The sequence below is a fragment of the Coloeus monedula genome (genome assembly GCF_965178545.1).
Source record: "Coloeus monedula genome assembly, chromosome: 1".
NCBI lineage: Eukaryota > Metazoa > Chordata > Aves > Passeriformes > Corvidae > Coloeus > Coloeus monedula.
This window is the reverse complement of record NC_138781.1, coordinates 52,491,103-52,507,450: the sequence shown is the minus strand read 5'-3', so window position 1 is coordinate 52,507,450 and position 16,348 is coordinate 52,491,103. Positions and strand designations below refer to the sequence as shown.

Below are 16,348 nucleotides of genomic sequence, written 5' to 3'. Positions count from 1 at the left end.
TTCCAGTATCTAATCACCCTTTCTGTGAGGAAATTCCTCCTAATGTCCAGCCTAAGCCTCCCCTGGCACAGCTTGAGACTACGCTCTCTCGTCCTGTCGCTGTTCGCCTGGAAGAACAGTGGCGCCCTCCTCCCTTTATTTCCCGCTAGGAGCCTCTTGCATCCCAAGGCTCCAAGGGCATGGAAAGCAAAGGCGCTGTCAAAGGCCGCAGAGGCGCTGCCGGGGCGCATCGGCCCTCACGGCTGCGCTCACCCCGCCAGCGAGGCGGGACGAGCCACAGGCCCCGGAACCCGGAAGAGAAAGAAAAAGCCAAGTAAAACCCCGCCCCCCAAAACCTTCCTTTTCCCCTCAAAATCCGCCCCGCCCGCCGCGGTGACGTCACGCCCTCCGCCGCTCAGTGCGACGTGTCCCTCGGCCGGCGGTGAGGGCGGTGAGGCGGTCCGGGTGTCCCCCGGCCCCGGGGATCAGGGATGGGGGCTGGGCAGCGCCCGGCGGCCCGGGATATGGGCGTCGGAGGGACTGAGGCGGCCACGGGGGCCTCGGCCGTAGCGAGGGGGAAGGGAGTCGCTGGGGACGCGGGAGGGGCCGGCACCGTACCGGGAGCCTCGTACCGGGGGGTCCGTATGGATTAATGGGAGCAAATCCCTCCAGTGGGTGTCCTGCGTGCGGTGGCAATGCTGGCATACGCCTATTGTGAGAATAAGGCTCGGCCACAGCATTCCCTCCGTGCTCGCCAGCCCCCCGGCAGCTTTTGGCGTGGGGGTCTCCTGAAACCGGCGACTTTTGTCTATTTAGACGCCTCTGGTGGCATTCTCAGAAACACGGAGTAGGACATAAGCTGAAAGCCAAACTCTGATGGAGCTGTTGTTTTCCTTTTCTGTGTTGAAAGGCAGAATTTTCCATATTTTTTTCTTTTGCAGTCAGAAATAGGCCGTCATGGTTACGTACTGATACAGTGTCTTAATTTCCTGCAAAGTGGAAGTATTTTAGGTTGGAATATGACACTTTAAATTATCTTAAGCTTTTAAGAAATTTTGTAGGTAACTGCTACTTCTGTAATTAAAAAATTCTGGTTTTCAGTATGTATGTGGACCCATCAATGCTAAATGTGTTCGTCTTTGCAGGCAATCATGGATCAGGTAATGCAATTTGTGGAACCCAGCCGTCAGTTTGTAAAAGACTCCATACGACTTGTTAAGAGATGCACCAAACCTGACAGGAAAGGTAAAGCACACAGTTAAACCAGAACACAGTCCTTACTTCATCCTGTGTCTTAGCATGTGTCTTTCCACACGTCACTTCTGTTGATTCATTTGCTGTGGATGTTTCTCAGCTGCCAATATGGGATTTAAACTTGAGCTTTAGTCATCTAAATGTCAACGGGTTTATGGTTCTGGCTGCAATTAACTTGAACGTGTTCTTTTCTGGTATGTACGTAGGCATGTGAGTGGTACTAAAACTCACCTTAGGAGAGAGGTTAAATAGCTGAAATTCAGTGCTCAACAGTTGTCAGTCATTGCCTGATTGGGACAGGAACAATTTTGTTGTTGGGAGTATGGAAGATGAGGTTTTGGACTAGAGAGGCCCTGGAGAGAAGCTGTAACTATAACCAGAATGCAGGTGGTCCTCCTTACTGATAGTTACAGTGCTCAGCGTGAACAGGTCTGTGACTTAAGTTTGCTGGCAACTTTTGAGATCTGTAAGGAACTTCATTCCTTGTCAGATTGGCAGGTTCTGAGGGGCTGTTGACCTTCTTAGTCAACTTCATGGTTGCTGTCCTAAAATAATTGAAAATATCCAAGTACTCGATTTTTGCAGAGACTTACGGTGCTGTCCTCCTGTGATAGACATAAATGCAGATTCTTCCATTTTCGATGCTGCATTAGGGATTACTTTCAGGGCTTGTAGGGATGTAAAGGAAAGATAATGGAATAAATGTTCCATGAATTGTCATTGTGGGTATTTCTGATTCTGCTTATTTAAAGATTGTGATCGGCCATTCTTTGTGGAAATCTGCATCTTCTGTCTGAAAATCTCATCTGTCTTCTGAAAAAGTGGATTTGTTTCTCATTGTCTGTGCAGGTTTTCAGGTGTTTCCAGTGTTAACATGGTTAAAGAGAGATCTCTCCTTTGGTCACTGCAGTGCACATCTGTATGCCATACATGAGATTTCCTGACAAATTTTTTTTGTTCTGTTTTTTTGCAGAGTTCCAGAAGATTGCCATGGCAACAGCAATAGGCTTTGCAATAATGGGATTTATTGGTTTCTTTGTCAAATTGATCCACATCCCAATCAACAATATAATTGTGTAAGTGAATATGACCTTCGATTTCACTGAATTTTTACCTGTTCAGTTTTAAGCATTAGTGAGCCCTACAGGACCCATGTTGCTGTAGTGTCTGTGCATTTCACGTGCTAGTGTAATATGACAAGTATTACTTGATTCAAAGGACTTTATGAACAAGTAGGTTGTTAATTCAGCATGCTGCAAAGTATTAGATCCATAGTTCTTAAGGTTTTTTCTGAGTATTCTGCTTCAAAACTGAACATCAGATATTTTGATTTCCAGTTCCTCAGTGTATGTTTGACCACAGAACATTTATCATATTTGGATCTTATATAATCTTACTGTTTCCAGTTTACAATTTGGGTATCCAAAGTAAATGGATGGATGGTAAGGTAAAGAAAACTGAGTGGGTGTGCTGTAGGATGACAGGGCACAAAACAAAGTTGGTCTTGTTTCATTTACTGAGTGCTAGATATGTTTGAAACGTTGTTTTATGTGTAACTGCATCCTGTAAAATCCCTTTTGGAATGAATGTTACTTCATGAAAAACTTGAACTTCAAGTTGACTGGCACCATGGTACTGACATAGTAACAGTACCAACTCCTCATATTCTCCAGAGCTGGTATGATCCCCTCTCTAGTACTATAAAAGGTTAAAGACCATTCTGTGTCCATGATGTGTGACTGGCTTATACCTGTAAGAGTGCTCATTGAGTCAAGGAGTGTTTGAAAATGGGAGATAAGCTGTAATGGTTGTCCTAACAAGGCAGTGGTGGGAGCATAAGTTAAGACTTCAGGTGGAATCTCACTTGGTCACACTTCATTAATTGAAACTGATTACTTTGTTCTCTCAACAGAGGTGGCTGAACATTCATCATGAAGAAGAAGACAGTTGTGACACCTGCAGCAATGATTTCCCAGCTTTAATTTGTTTGATATTAAACAAGCTCAGTTTGGGTTTTCAAACATTCTTGTCATTGTATTTCTGTTTTAAAGTGTATGCAATCATACCTGTCTACAGGCTTTTTAATTTTTTTTTGTAATAGTAGTTGTGTGTTTTACTTGTTTTGTTACTTCTTTTAACGGTAGTAGAATCATTCACGTGGGAACGAAGGCTGGAAGATCTCTAGGCCAATGTCCTGCTCAGAGCTGGGTCAGTGTTGCATTCTAATGAGGTTGCTTAAGGTTTTGTCCAGTCAAATACTGAAAGCTTCCAAGGGGGACAGCTGTTCAGGAGCTGTTTACAAAGCAGTAAATTAAGCTTTGGAACAACATCTTCCCAGCAAAAGCAGACAGCAAGAAAACAGCATTTCTGTATCCTTTCAAGTGGTGATATAAAAGTGTATGGGAATTCTTGTCACTAATTTCTGGAATCACCATAATTATCACTAATTCCTTTCTGCATTTGGAAGTCCTGCTAGGTTATAGTATGTACTTGACATGAAAACAACTCTTATCAAGTAAAGAAGTTGCATTGCCAGTCCTTATTCTGATGGCATAATTAAAAACCCAAACATAATTGATTACTGAGATGTACCATTTGAAGATAATTTAGGTCAGACACACTAAGCAGTCCTTTAGCAAATCCACAACTTGATCATACTGTTGGATAGGCTATACACCCATTTTGGATCCTGTTCTGTACATAGAATTATAAAGCCCTCTGCATGTTGACCTGGAAGTTTCCATTATTTTAAATGATTGCATATTTTGATTTCAAGAACTAAGCCTGCAAAAACTCTGGTAGATGCAATGCTCTTCCTCCTCAGATTGAGATTAAGACATTTAATTCACTCAAAAAATGTTACTGTAAGCATTTGGTATTTGTAGAAGGTACAATGGTACTTCTATTACAGATTTTAAAGGACTTAATACTGGGAAATCTGATACTGCTATTACAGCAAAACTGAAGCTTCTTCACTACACTAACTTGCTTCCTAAGTAGAAAAGTTCAATTATTACTCTCCTTGAGAAATCTTCATCAGCACCTACATATGTTACAAACCAGGACAGAAAAATGAGATCAGTTAATCTTGGTGCTATCACCTTGTAATACAGTTATACTGTATGCAGCTGGGTACTGTATTTCCTTTTGGCAAGAGGGAAAAAAGATAGTTCAGTATTGGAATAAAATACTTTGTAAAAGTAACCTGAACTAACCAGATAAGCAGCAGTGGATTCTTTACATTCATTTCTGTTTGTGGTTGTACTGAGTGACTGCTCATGCATCTTCTGATTAAGTAGTGTGATTTACCAGAATGAAGTACTCTATTACTGCAAGTAATTTTGATTCAATCTCAAGTGACTTTTATTTCAGACTTGTTTTCCATTCAATACAGAAAATCATTGCCTGCTTATATCTTGCAACAGCTTTACCATCTTAATTCAGTGAAATTTTGTAGTAATTTGAGTTGTGTCAGATCAGGAGATGCAGCTGTAGCTGATCTTATCTCTTGATAGCCATTGTCCACAGCAAAGGTTTGTCTGTCTCAATGGTCACAGTCCCGGAGTTGTCATAGGTGTTGGAAGTACTGACGAGTGTTCCAAACTTCAGCACCTGGTTAGCTGTGAAAAATAAGGAAGAGATTGAGTGAGTCTCTGCCACATGAGTGCATTTGTTTCAAAAGGCCACTGCTCCCATGAACAAAAAAGTAGCTGAATAAATATAACCCAGATAAACATAATCTAGTTAGAAAGCTTGTATGAGATTTTTCAATGACCTGTAGAGGCAATAAATTAATCCCCAGATTAAAATTTTGAGTTTACAGGAGATTATTACAAAAGCAGTTTGTCAGGTAGTCCTCAGAGTTTCACATCTGGAAATTTGTATTTCGTTAGGATCAGTTCAAGTACTAGTCCTAGAAAAGGTATTTAAAGTAAAACAAAGAGTATCTTACTGTAGTTCCAAAGCTGGGATTTGCTTTAGCTCAGCAACAAGCCTATAATCTTCTAAAATGTGAACAGTTCTAGAGCAAAGGCCCCAGTTAAAAGTGGTATTATTTAACAACCTTGAATTAAGGAACTCGCATCTTTTCTTCTGTTGCATACCTAGTGAGGTAGGTGTTCATGTACATTAGAAACCAAGTGGCATTACTCTAACAAATACCAAAGCATGCAGTTCTAAGTTTTACCTTTCATTTCTTCTCTTTTTGAGATAGCATCATTTGCATGTTGCAGACATACCAACTTCCTCAAAGGCACTCTAGAACTACTCAATTCTGTGTTAGTCCTTGCTCATAGAAAGGTTCAGAGTAAGAACTCTAATACTACCCTTTGCTTTAGCCTGTAAAACGAGCCAAATGACAGCTCTTACTCACTGGCACCTCAGAAAAACATCTCCATGGGGATACAAGGAGAGCTGCAGCTGGGCAGAATTGTTCAGGAAGATAGTAAGGTTCTGTGACCTATCAGAATTGCCAAATCATGCATAAATACCAAAGTAAAAATCCTCTGGATTTGCTACTGAGTGACCCACTGCAAAGGGAGATCTTGTGATCAAAAGGAGTGCAGAACAACTTGGTAAGCTCTATTCTGTGATTTTCACGGGAGACGCATTTTCTAGTGTTGGATATGAATATGGCTATAGTAAACTTGGGTGTAGTGCATCACTATAATGCATGTTACCCTGTCTACCCCTTGCTGGAAGCTGCACAGGAGGAGCTGATCTCGCCAGGCTCTATGGCTTTATAAGGAAGGACAGTTGGACAAAAGTCAGGACATGTAGCTCAGTGTCTCTTCTGCCAAATTGTGCTTGCTGCTACTTATTCCTGCTCCTATGCTTGTTACTAGCTTGATGTGAACTGACGAGGAGGTTTCAGCTGCAAGATGAATTTGTTGGAATGAGAGAGTAATACCCAAATTTCACTACTGCAAATGGAAGAGTCCTGCAATGTGAAGTTCTGGAGCTGGAAGCATAACTGCAATGCAGTGCAGAAATTCAGCAAAGAGAAGAAAGAAAGTACTACTGTACTAGATCAATTGTTTACCTAAAATAAAGGTGCTAGATTCTGTCAGGATGTTTTTGGACACACAACAGTACCAGGCAGGAGGCTCCTAGACAAATGCCAGGAATAATGAGTTTTGGTGTTTGCCTTTGGAAGACACAGCAGAGGCCACAGGGGCGATGTCTTGCCAGAAAACACAGATTTCACTGTTTGCAAGTAAACAAGTCATTTAACGCTGGGGTAACACCTGGGTAGAGTTCCCTGTGTAAAAATACTCCCAAAATACTGTGTTAAGTGCTGTGGTCAAGTTATGAATGTTTCCAGCCAGTTTTAAGTAGGAAAGAACCTTAAATACTTTAAAACATTTGTTTACACACAAATTACCTTCTTTTGGTTACTATATATTGAAACTTGAAGGGGGTGGGGAGGAAGAACTTTGGTGATGAGCTGCTGTATAAACCCACTCATTTAGTATCATTTATTGCTTCTTGCTCAAGACTCAGAATAATACTTAATGTTTCACAGCTTTGCATATAAAATAATGGCTCTGCAGAAGGCAAGAATTAACAACAACATGGCAGCTTAATGAAACAAAATCTAAAGCCGTATTTCATAGTGCATAAAATCAAGTGAAAACGAGAGCCTTTTCTCCCCCTTTCAATAGAAAATTCTTGCCCACTAGATGGAGCCTTTAATCTGTCTCTACCAGGTTTTCTGCTGCGCAAGGACCACAGTTTGAAGTGCTGAAATGAAAAAAAGGCAAAAACTATAAAACAGTACTGCTGATTCACGCGGCTCAAATGGACCAATTCCAAGCACTTGGTTTCACATCCAGCCAACATTTCAACTATCATAATTAAAAATGTATGTTTTCCATTCAATAAATGAACAGTAATTAATGTGAAAAACTAGGTTTGAACCAGTAAAGGATGTAAGAGGATGTACATACCTACCGCTGCTAGGCAAACTTCCTGCTGTGTCCTGCATTCTGATGGAAGTTTACAAGGTCAAAGAAGTAGGAAGTTTTATCAGTTCATACCTGATCCAATCCCTTTTTTAAAAATGAATTTCAGTCTTATTTGTTAAGTCCTAGAAAGAACTTATGTCTTGGGAAAAAAACCCTATTACAACTCCCATTTTCGCTATTGAGATTACTTTTCAAGAAACACATTCCAAAGAAAACCACCTTTTTATTTTCTAATATTTAGTATTTATAGCTTTGCTGTAATTGGGTACCAAATCAAATTTTAATAAAGGACTCCACATTGTGATTAAAAAAAAAAAAATCTAAATCTCAAAACCGGTGGAAATGTTATAATTTTCTAATTAAAAGAAATCTTATTTTGGATTACTGAAAGTTTTCTTTTTGACCAATAGTAGTCTCTTGTTTTTTGTGAGAACTTTAAAGAGTTGATTTGGATAAACCCATAAGTGATTCATTGAAATATCCCCCAGCATTAGAAGTTTTGTTTAGTGCTTTGGTTCCAATCAAACTGTGTTTACTGATAATGGACAGTTGATGAGAAAAATACTCTACTCAGCTCCTCCATTGTAGCTCTACTATTTTCTCATTACTCTCCATCTATAAAGTCAGCAAGGACTTCAATACTAAAAGCAAATGCTGTTCCTGCATTTTTTGGGGGGGAGAAAAAAACCCCACCAACTTCCTCCTCCCCCACCCAAAGTCCCCACCCAACAAAATCTATCATGAGACAGTTTTTTATGGTGTGCCCTATGTTCTTATCAGTAACAAATTTATGTCTGATGGATTGCAGCATACCACTAATTCAGACCTAAACATGGGCAGGGAGAGGACTGATTCTGATGAGGTAATGGAGGAATGTTCTTCTAGCAGTTTTTGTTTTGTTTGATGGTGTTTCAATCTGCCAGGGTTTGAGAATGTTGGACAAAATTTAAGAGAAGAAAACTGAGGGCATGTAGGTGAGCCTCCCAAAGGAGCATAATCACAAAGATCATTACTTCTTAGACATCTGTTTTGCTGACCAAATTATATCACATAAGAGGTCTCAGTAACCCTAAGACTGGCAATTTACAATATTTTATTGCTCTTATCTGGTAATTTAAAAAAAAGATACAAACTCTAGGATTTATATGTGGAAAACGTTAATCTCAGAGTTAAAATTTTGAAAATTCATGAATCTTATGGTTGCAAGAACAACATTTAGAAATGTTAACAAAATGCACCCTATAGGTAATTAACTTATATAAATAATCAAAAACCCCAAACCTAAAAATTAATTTTAAAATCTCATCATACTAATCACAGTACTTCTACCACAGTAGGGAGTTATTTTTGAGTAAATGGTACTGAAAGTGAGACCTAAGCCTTGCTTGCAGTCCTTGTGCTGCCAGCTTTCAGCCTGGAAACTGAGAAATAGTGTAGCCTATTTATAAGGAGATTGGATATCATCATGTTAGGTGCTGCAAAAACACTCTCAAGATCAGGTAATTCCTCTTAATGACTGTATTCATGATCTAGTAAATTTATAAACATCATTTCTATGTTCCATTGTACTATTTAGGACACTTAAAGTTCAGTCCAGAGAAGAGAGCTTATCTATCTGTCTATCTAAAAAAATGTATCAATCAAGGTTTCATGTACATCTTGTAAGATGCACTTACGCAGTGCTTGAGGGAGGCATATACAGAGAAAAACTTCATCCTAAACTTGTCATATATGGCAAAAACAAATCATGTCAGGGTCTCACTACTGTTACCTGAAATGACTGTGGACAAAACACTGTCATGTTAAGCATGTCCCACATAGACACTATGATACTTATGCTATGCTTCCTTTTCTCAACTGCCTCTCAATTACTTCCTGAAATATGTAAAGTCACACCTTGCTGGTTTCCACCACTGAAAATAGAAATCAGGAAAGGAATACAAGCAGACTGCCACTGCTGGCATGGATGTGTGGAATATCAAAATAATTAATTATTAATTAAAAGCCATATTATAGTGGATATAATCCTCTTCCCACTAAGCAAATGCTGCATCAAAATGATAGAAAATTAAGATCAATAAGCTGAAACACAAGCTAAAGTGAAATATTGAATCACCATTTGGTATCCTATTACAGTTTATCTGGAGAGGATTTCCCTGAAGTTCTGTGTTAGGAGCAAAAATCTGCATTTAAATGGAGATACATTAGTAATGCATGAGCTAGCACTTTGCAGGTCACCCTGTGTCTGCAGAACAGCAGCATTAATTTTGCTATTTAAAAATAAAAAACCCAAGTAGTTTGTAGACTGATTTTCCTTTCATTCCTCCTAGGTTTACACTTGTGGTTAGACTGACTTCACTGGAGTTAATCTTGATTTACACTGACGGATACAAAGGAAAAATTGGGTGCTTGATCTCTGTGCAGTGGGAACTGCAAAACTGGAAGTTGCAAATAACAGTAATTTACAATAAAACATGAACTATTTTCAATACTGATACAACAGAAGTACCATTAAGGCTTGCTGAGTCTGCCTGGTACTGCACAGATTTCCTCAGGGTCAAGGAGAGTTTTGAATAAGCAGAAATTGCTTTGGGCATTTTTTATAACTATTGTAACTTCGGGTACCTGGTTTTGTGGCACAGAACAATGGTTTTATAATCTCAGTGTATTCATACAAGTAGACTTAAGAAAGCATTGAGAGGATATGGGAGGAAGGGGGCCCAGCAGGCAGGGCCAGGTGGCTTTTCCACCAGTTCAGGTGTTGGCAAAGACTCTTGGCCAGGGTTCTGCAACACAGGCTGCCTGCTCTCACACCAGAGGGGATTTAGGAGGTGACAACAAAGCTTTAAAGGCTGTCAAAGCATCACAATTTCATTTAAAAAGAGAAAAAAATATATTAACAGAACTGTGTGTTCTACCCTGGATAGAAACCACCCATATTGAGAGAACCTTCAGAAATGCAAATGGATGTCAGAAGTTTTCAAATTTATTTCCAGCACGCATTTTTTTTTCCACATATTTTTTCCAGCTTTGTAATCATGGTGATACTGTAAGAATAGCTTGAAGTCCTGTCACATCACCTGCTTGGTGGCAATTTAAAATGATAAGCTGATAAAAATGATACTAAGAAAGACTGCTTTCTACACCAAGGTCTCTGCTGCTACTACTGCTTCAGCAAGATCAACAAGAATCATTAACTGTGAGGAGTTTCTACAGCATCATTTTAGCACCACCAACAAGATGTGCTTCCGTGTTTGTTCAAAATCACTTTAGCATCTTAATTAAAGTGGCCTGGAAAGTTAGACAAGGAAACTCTACATACTGCTTTCAGTAGTATCTTTCTGGTCTAGATGTGATAAAGTTGTAATAGGAGTGATCTAGCAGAAATATAAAGTAAGTCAGGGAAATAGCTGTCTGGGAGACTCTTTCACTAAGCTAAAGGCCAAGCCAGGCTTACGAAGGAATTTTAAGAAGTGAGTTTAGCCAGTAAGAAGCAGGGTGTTTACTTAATTTTTGCTGCTTTCCACTAAGTTTGTATAATGTTTCTCAAACTACTTACAACTCTGAGGTGCTGTACAGGTGACAGGTACTATTAATAATAGTGTTAGAGCACTGAAGAAACAGCTGCAGAAATAAAATGTAGCTTCAGTTTGACAGTCACTGTTGTAAAGATTTTGCATATAAGCTAGACAAAATAACTTGTTGCTATTTTGGTCTGTCTCTACTTCATGTAGTGAGATGAAGAACACTATTCTCGTGAGAAAAAGGGCAAGAGTAATACTGAGATGCATCAGCTAATGAGTTGTCTTACTGCTAACTCGTCCATAAGACACCACATAGCACACATCATCCTATTATGCTGTCATGCTTTAGAGGCATTACTTAGTCACAAAAGCTGAGGATGGCAATCTAGTGCAACACTGAAACCTGAGATTAGCTAAAAACAATGGTGTTCTGTCACAGCACTTAGGTCTGAAGCTCTGGTTTGACATGACAGCAAAGAACCTAAAAATACTTGCTATTTTGAAAGCTGCTACACTGTCAAGTTGATATGATGCATCTAGAGGTCAAATCTACTGAATTTGTTGGAGACAGGTATCCAAATGATCCTAGCAATTGACCACAGAGTGCTGCAGAAAGGAGTGAAATTCCCCCTATATTCCTCATGATTAGGCTGCTGGAGACAAGGAAGAGAGATAGGAAGAAGAAGGAGAGGGAATCTTTTCCTCACCCAAACCTCAGGGCTGGATGACTACATCCATGTACTCAGGCTTCGAACAACTTAGCACCAGAAAACTTTACAACACAACCAGATCCAGGACTGACTAAGATCAACAATTCACCTCTAGCTACAGTAATTTTCCAGCACTTCACATAAAAATTAAAAAAGCCCCTCTCACAAACCCCTATATATCCTTCAACAGGTTTTAAAGTATGATATTAGTTAACCAGAGCACAATGTTAATTATTTTCCTCTTCTATTCTTTGGACTTCTGATAAATCCTGTCACATTCAGATTAATATATTCGCAAGAAGAAGCAGTAAAAGAGGATTTTAAAACACATTAATAATACAAGTTTTTCAGCTTCTGTATGCATACCATTGTTCCCATCGTTTGCAAATATGTGCAAACACAGTGATTATTTCTGTATCAATCAAACTGGGCCTGTAGGTGAAATACTGGTATATGGATATTTGCTCAGTACATACCTACACAGGTTGGGTGAAATGGGGATTTCATTCACCTGCTCCATGGAGGAGAACAGCAGCAATGCCATAAATAATTCACAACAGTCTTGGCCAACTACTTATATTGCCTACTGCTGTGTAGGCAGAGTCCCCAACAACAAGTCTCCCAAGAATTTAGCACTTCTCTGCTTTCTGTGATGGGGATATGATTTTCCTAAGGGAGTTGATCTAAAGCCAGTTCCTAGCCAGCCCTGAAAACCAAAGGAACAGGCTGTCTTCTTGCTGCTGCTGCCAGCACTACCTCAGCACCATATCCAGAGTCCTGTTCTGCTGCACATGTTGCTCAACACTGGGCTTCATTGCCAAAATTAAATTAAATGTGATTTGACAAAGCTCTGTAAAGGCTCAGTCCTTGACTCCGGTGTGCAAAGTTACACTAGCAGGGATCAAAGTAGATCTTCTGAATGCTGGGAAGGTGTATTGGGTTTGCATGGCCAGATTTTGGTAGCGGAGGGGCTACAGGGGTGACTTCTCTGTGAGAAGCTGCTGGAAGCTTCTTCTGTGTCCAGCACAGCCAATGCTAGCCAGCTGCAGGATGGATCCACCACTGGCCAAGGCTGAGCCAACCAGAAATGATGGCAACATCCCTGTGATAACAGATTTAAGAAAGGTAAAAGAAAGTTATTGTGCAGATATAATTGCAGTCAGAGAGGAATGAGAATATGTGTGAGGAACAACACTGCAGACACCAAGGTCAGTGGAGAAGGAGGAGGTGCTCCAGGTGCTGGAGCTGAGATTCCTCTGCAGGCCACGGTGCAGACCATGGTGAGGCAGCTGTGGCCCTGCAGCCCATGAAGGTCCGTGGGTACACAGAGATGCACCTGCAGCCCATGGATGAGTCCCACGCCAGAGCAGGTAGATGACCAAAAGAGGCTGTGAACCTGGGGGAAGCCCATGATGGAACAGGCTCCTGGCAGGGACCTGTGGACCCATGAAGAGTGGAGCCCATGCTGGAGCAGGTTTCCTGATAGGACTTGTGACTCTGTGGGGATCCCATGCTAGAGCAGTGTGTCCTCAAAGGACTGCACCCTGTGGACAGGGACCCATGCTAGGGCAGCTTGTGAAGAACGGTAGCCTGTGGGATGGACTCTCACTGGAGAAGTTCGTGGAGGACTGTCTCCTGTGGGAAGGACCCCAGCTGGAGCAGGGGAAGGACTCCTCTACTGAGCAGTGTCAGAAACAACTTGTGATGAACTGACCATAACTGCCATTCCCTGTCTCCCTGTGCCACTGATGGGGATGAGGTAGAGCCCAAGAAGGATGGAGGGGTGAAGGGGAACAGTGTTTTTAAGATTTATGTTACTTTTCAATATCCTGCTCTGATTTTTTTAGTAGTAGACTAAATTAATATCCCCAAGTTTAGTCTGTTTTGCCCATGATGGTAATCAGTGAGTGTTATCTCCTGGTCCTTATCTCAACTCATGCACTTTTCACTATATTTTCTCTCCCCAGACCAGGTGTGGATGGGAGTGATAGAGAGGCTTTAGTGGGCACCTGGCATCCAGCCAGTATCAACCTACCACAGAAAGGTTCAACATATTGCATATTAAAACCCTTCCCCTGCTAAGTCCAGACCCCACAAGAACTGACCTAGTTCACAGCTGCTCCATTCAGACTCCTGCATGGCTCCCAGGAGCCCCACACTCTCTTGATCACCACGAGTTACTTGCTCCAAGACCACAATCAAGCTGCCAGACCAGACAGACAGTTAAACTGTGCCAGAATGGTGGATCTGGTGCTCAAAGAGCTCCTCTGACCACAAGGAAGCAAGCAGCTGCCTTCACCTCTGAGCAATGGTCAGGGTGCAAAAAAAGGTAAGTGCCCTGTCACACCAAATCCCAGGACAGCTGTTTGCGTGATGGCTTGCAGAGGGCAAGGGCATCGCCAGGCTTGAAAGCAAGCTGCAGCCCCTCTGAGCTGCCAGCACAAATAACAAACTTCTATCAAATTAAATCCCTGACAAACATTTTTATTATGCAAGTTTTAATGGTGAACGGCACCATTTCCTAACAGAGTTTTATGTAAATATGGTATTACATTTACACAAAAAATGAAGAGAACAAACCAGAATATTCATCCTTATGCACAAAATGCACCATTAATAAAGCAGCTGTGCTTTTGTCTAAAACGTTTCTCTGGAAGGGGGTAATTATTATTTTAAAAACCCACACTGATCTGCTTTTGACAGCTCACAAGGTACATGTTCATCTACTTGCTCTCTCTGACAGCTGATCAGTTCTAGGCACACATAGCTAACTAATAAAGACTATTACACTTCTGATAGAAAAGTAATTCCATTTATCTTTACCCTTCCTAGCAGCACTGCTTCCTTTCACAGTGTTGGGGTTGGATGCTGTAAGAGGTTTCTAAAATGTGATTATTTTTACCCCTACTATTGCTGTGCATTACTTAGAATTTTACTTTGCTCTGCTTTCTTGAGAAAAAACAATTAGACACAGATTGCATCACCCTGAGGATGAAGCAAAAGCAATTATTTCTGTTATAAAATGTCCCCCTAGATCTGCATGTGAACAACTAAGCTTTTTGATTTTTAATTTTATTACTTTGTCTTTCTGTTAACAAATAATTAATATAATTACTAACACCCTATGTACCTCTAATGTCTGTACTATTTCAATTATAAAGCCATTACTGCTGCTTATTAATTCTATTCCATTTATCTTCAAACTTGCATCTTAAACTTACAGCATTTGTTGACATTCGTGGAACTATGGCTCCTCCAAACTCGCTCCAAACCGGAGTCCAGCGCAGTTTATGTGTTGCAACCCTTGAGACAGAACATGAGATTCAACAGGAGACTGCAAGCTACACTGTTTATAGTTCAGAGAAACTCAATTGGATTAGATGGCTCTACATGTCCTCCAAAAAATAAAGGATTGCTTTTGAAACAGTGCTGCCCATTGCATCTTTCAATCTTCTTTCTTTCAAAGCTTTAAAGCCAACCTTTTTGAAAAAAATCCAACAAAAATGTAACTTATGACACAGCACAGCCTATTTTAGCTAGTATTACCCACTTATTCCACTTCACACAGCATTAGAGTCCTTTGCTTCAGGAAGGCCATGGGAGTGGTATCTGCCACGTATATGAATCAGTAAGTCATTGCATACTGCTCATTTAATGTTCCTGGCTGTTTGCTTTTACAGTTGTTTTTTTGGGGATGAAAGGTTAAGATTTGTTATTGATGCTGCTGAATACAAACAGCTCCTATATAATGTTTGTCCCCAAAATGAAAAAAGAGATTTGTCATTAGAGGCAAGTCCTAAGTCTCACTGACTGTCAAAAACTTCACTCAAGTGGAAAACTCGCTACTGAGAATCCGTTAGTTGGCTGTCCACTCCCCCAAAAATCTGATTGATTTCCTGTAATGATTTCCGATATGAGCAGTGCTCTTCGTTATTGGCGTGCTTCCTCCTCCTGACCTGAAAAGCCTTTTTAGCCCTGCCCCCCACCTTCTTCTCCCCTCTGCAAACTGGCTCAGCTACCGATCCCTTACATTCAGAAAATGTGCCATGCACTTCCAGGCCCCCTGCAAGGATTCAGTGACTTGGGGGATCTTTTCTTTGGCTTCTTCTTCTCTAGGGAGCAGTGCCCCAGCAGGGCTGTAGTGAGCTTTCTGCCCAGGCTGAGAGAAAGGAAAGGCTTCTGTATTAATCACACAATGCCGTGTCAGGCACTGCCCAGGCCAGGTGGTGTAAGCCCTTGGACCTAAAATGCAGAGGCCGAATGCAGCACTCAATTAATGTAGCGCTACATGGTGCAGTCAAAGCCATTAAAGTTTTAGGAGTGCAATTGATTATATGTAGCTCAACTTTCAAACACACCAGTCAAGACGGATTGCAACAGTCATGCCACAGCACAGTGATGCATGTCAGCAGGCTCTCAGTTTTACTGTACAGAGGACTTGACATTGGCTTTTAACCTACCAATAAACTACCCTAACACACTGCAAGAAGGAGGAAGGAAAAGGAACTACAAATCCAACAGTCACATGTAAAATAAAAGACTACACCAACTACACTACAGCTTGTCTGCTGCCAACAGCACTTGGTGTTAAAAGAACATGATGGCTGCAATTGCCAAGAAAAGAAATACGTCCTCAAACAGCCTATTTTTTAAGTTACAGGGAGCTTCCATTAAGTAAATCTGCCTTTAGCCAGGAATGTTCCTTACCTAACCTGAAATTACTGTCATCTTCAAACCTTTGTAATTCCTCACTGATTATCAGTGTCTGAGGGGTACTGTAGGAGAAACATTCCTATCAACAGCAAAGAAAGCTACCTTTCTGAATTGTATTTTGAACTCAAAATCCAAGTGGTGAGGCACTGGAACAGGTTGCCCAGAGAAGCTGTGGATGTCCCATCCCTGGAAATGCTCAAGG

General features: G+C 40.9%; 2 protein-coding genes across 6 annotated transcripts in view; one reads left to right on the top strand and one right to left on the bottom strand.

Annotated features, from left to right (window-relative positions):
- Positions 1-347: 347 nt before the first annotated feature.
- On the top strand, positions 348-3,296 carry SEC61G (SEC61 translocon subunit gamma; the record flags this gene model as incomplete). 4 transcript variants are annotated; one of them, XR_014226425.1, is made up of 4 exons in its annotated part: positions 348-421; positions 1,125-1,224; positions 2,207-2,309; positions 3,146-3,296. XR_014226425.1 is itself a non-coding variant. In XM_082282218.1 (2 exons), the coding sequence occupies 2 exons, from the start codon at positions 1,107-1,109 to the stop codon at positions 2,311-2,313; spliced, it is 225 nt and encodes a 74-aa protein (XP_082138344.1). The 4 variants fall into 4 exon arrangements, 1 of the variants encoding a protein (XP_082138344.1); XR_014226426.1 differs by having other exon boundaries at positions 390-430; XR_014226427.1 differs by lacking the exon at positions 348-421 and adding an exon at positions 834-990.
- Positions 3,297-4,708: 1,412 nt separating this feature from the next.
- The window catches only part of TPK1 (thiamin pyrophosphokinase 1), a 309,138-nt gene continuing 297,498 nt past the window's right edge, over positions 4,709-16,348 (bottom strand). For both annotated transcript variants that reach the window (XM_082278078.1, XM_082278079.1), the window contains one exon: positions 4,709-4,853. In XM_082278078.1, coding sequence (XP_082134204.1) covers positions 4,735-4,853 — 119 coding nt within the window. In that variant the 3' untranslated portion in view covers positions 4,709-4,734. The remainder of the gene's footprint in view (positions 4,854-16,348) is intronic.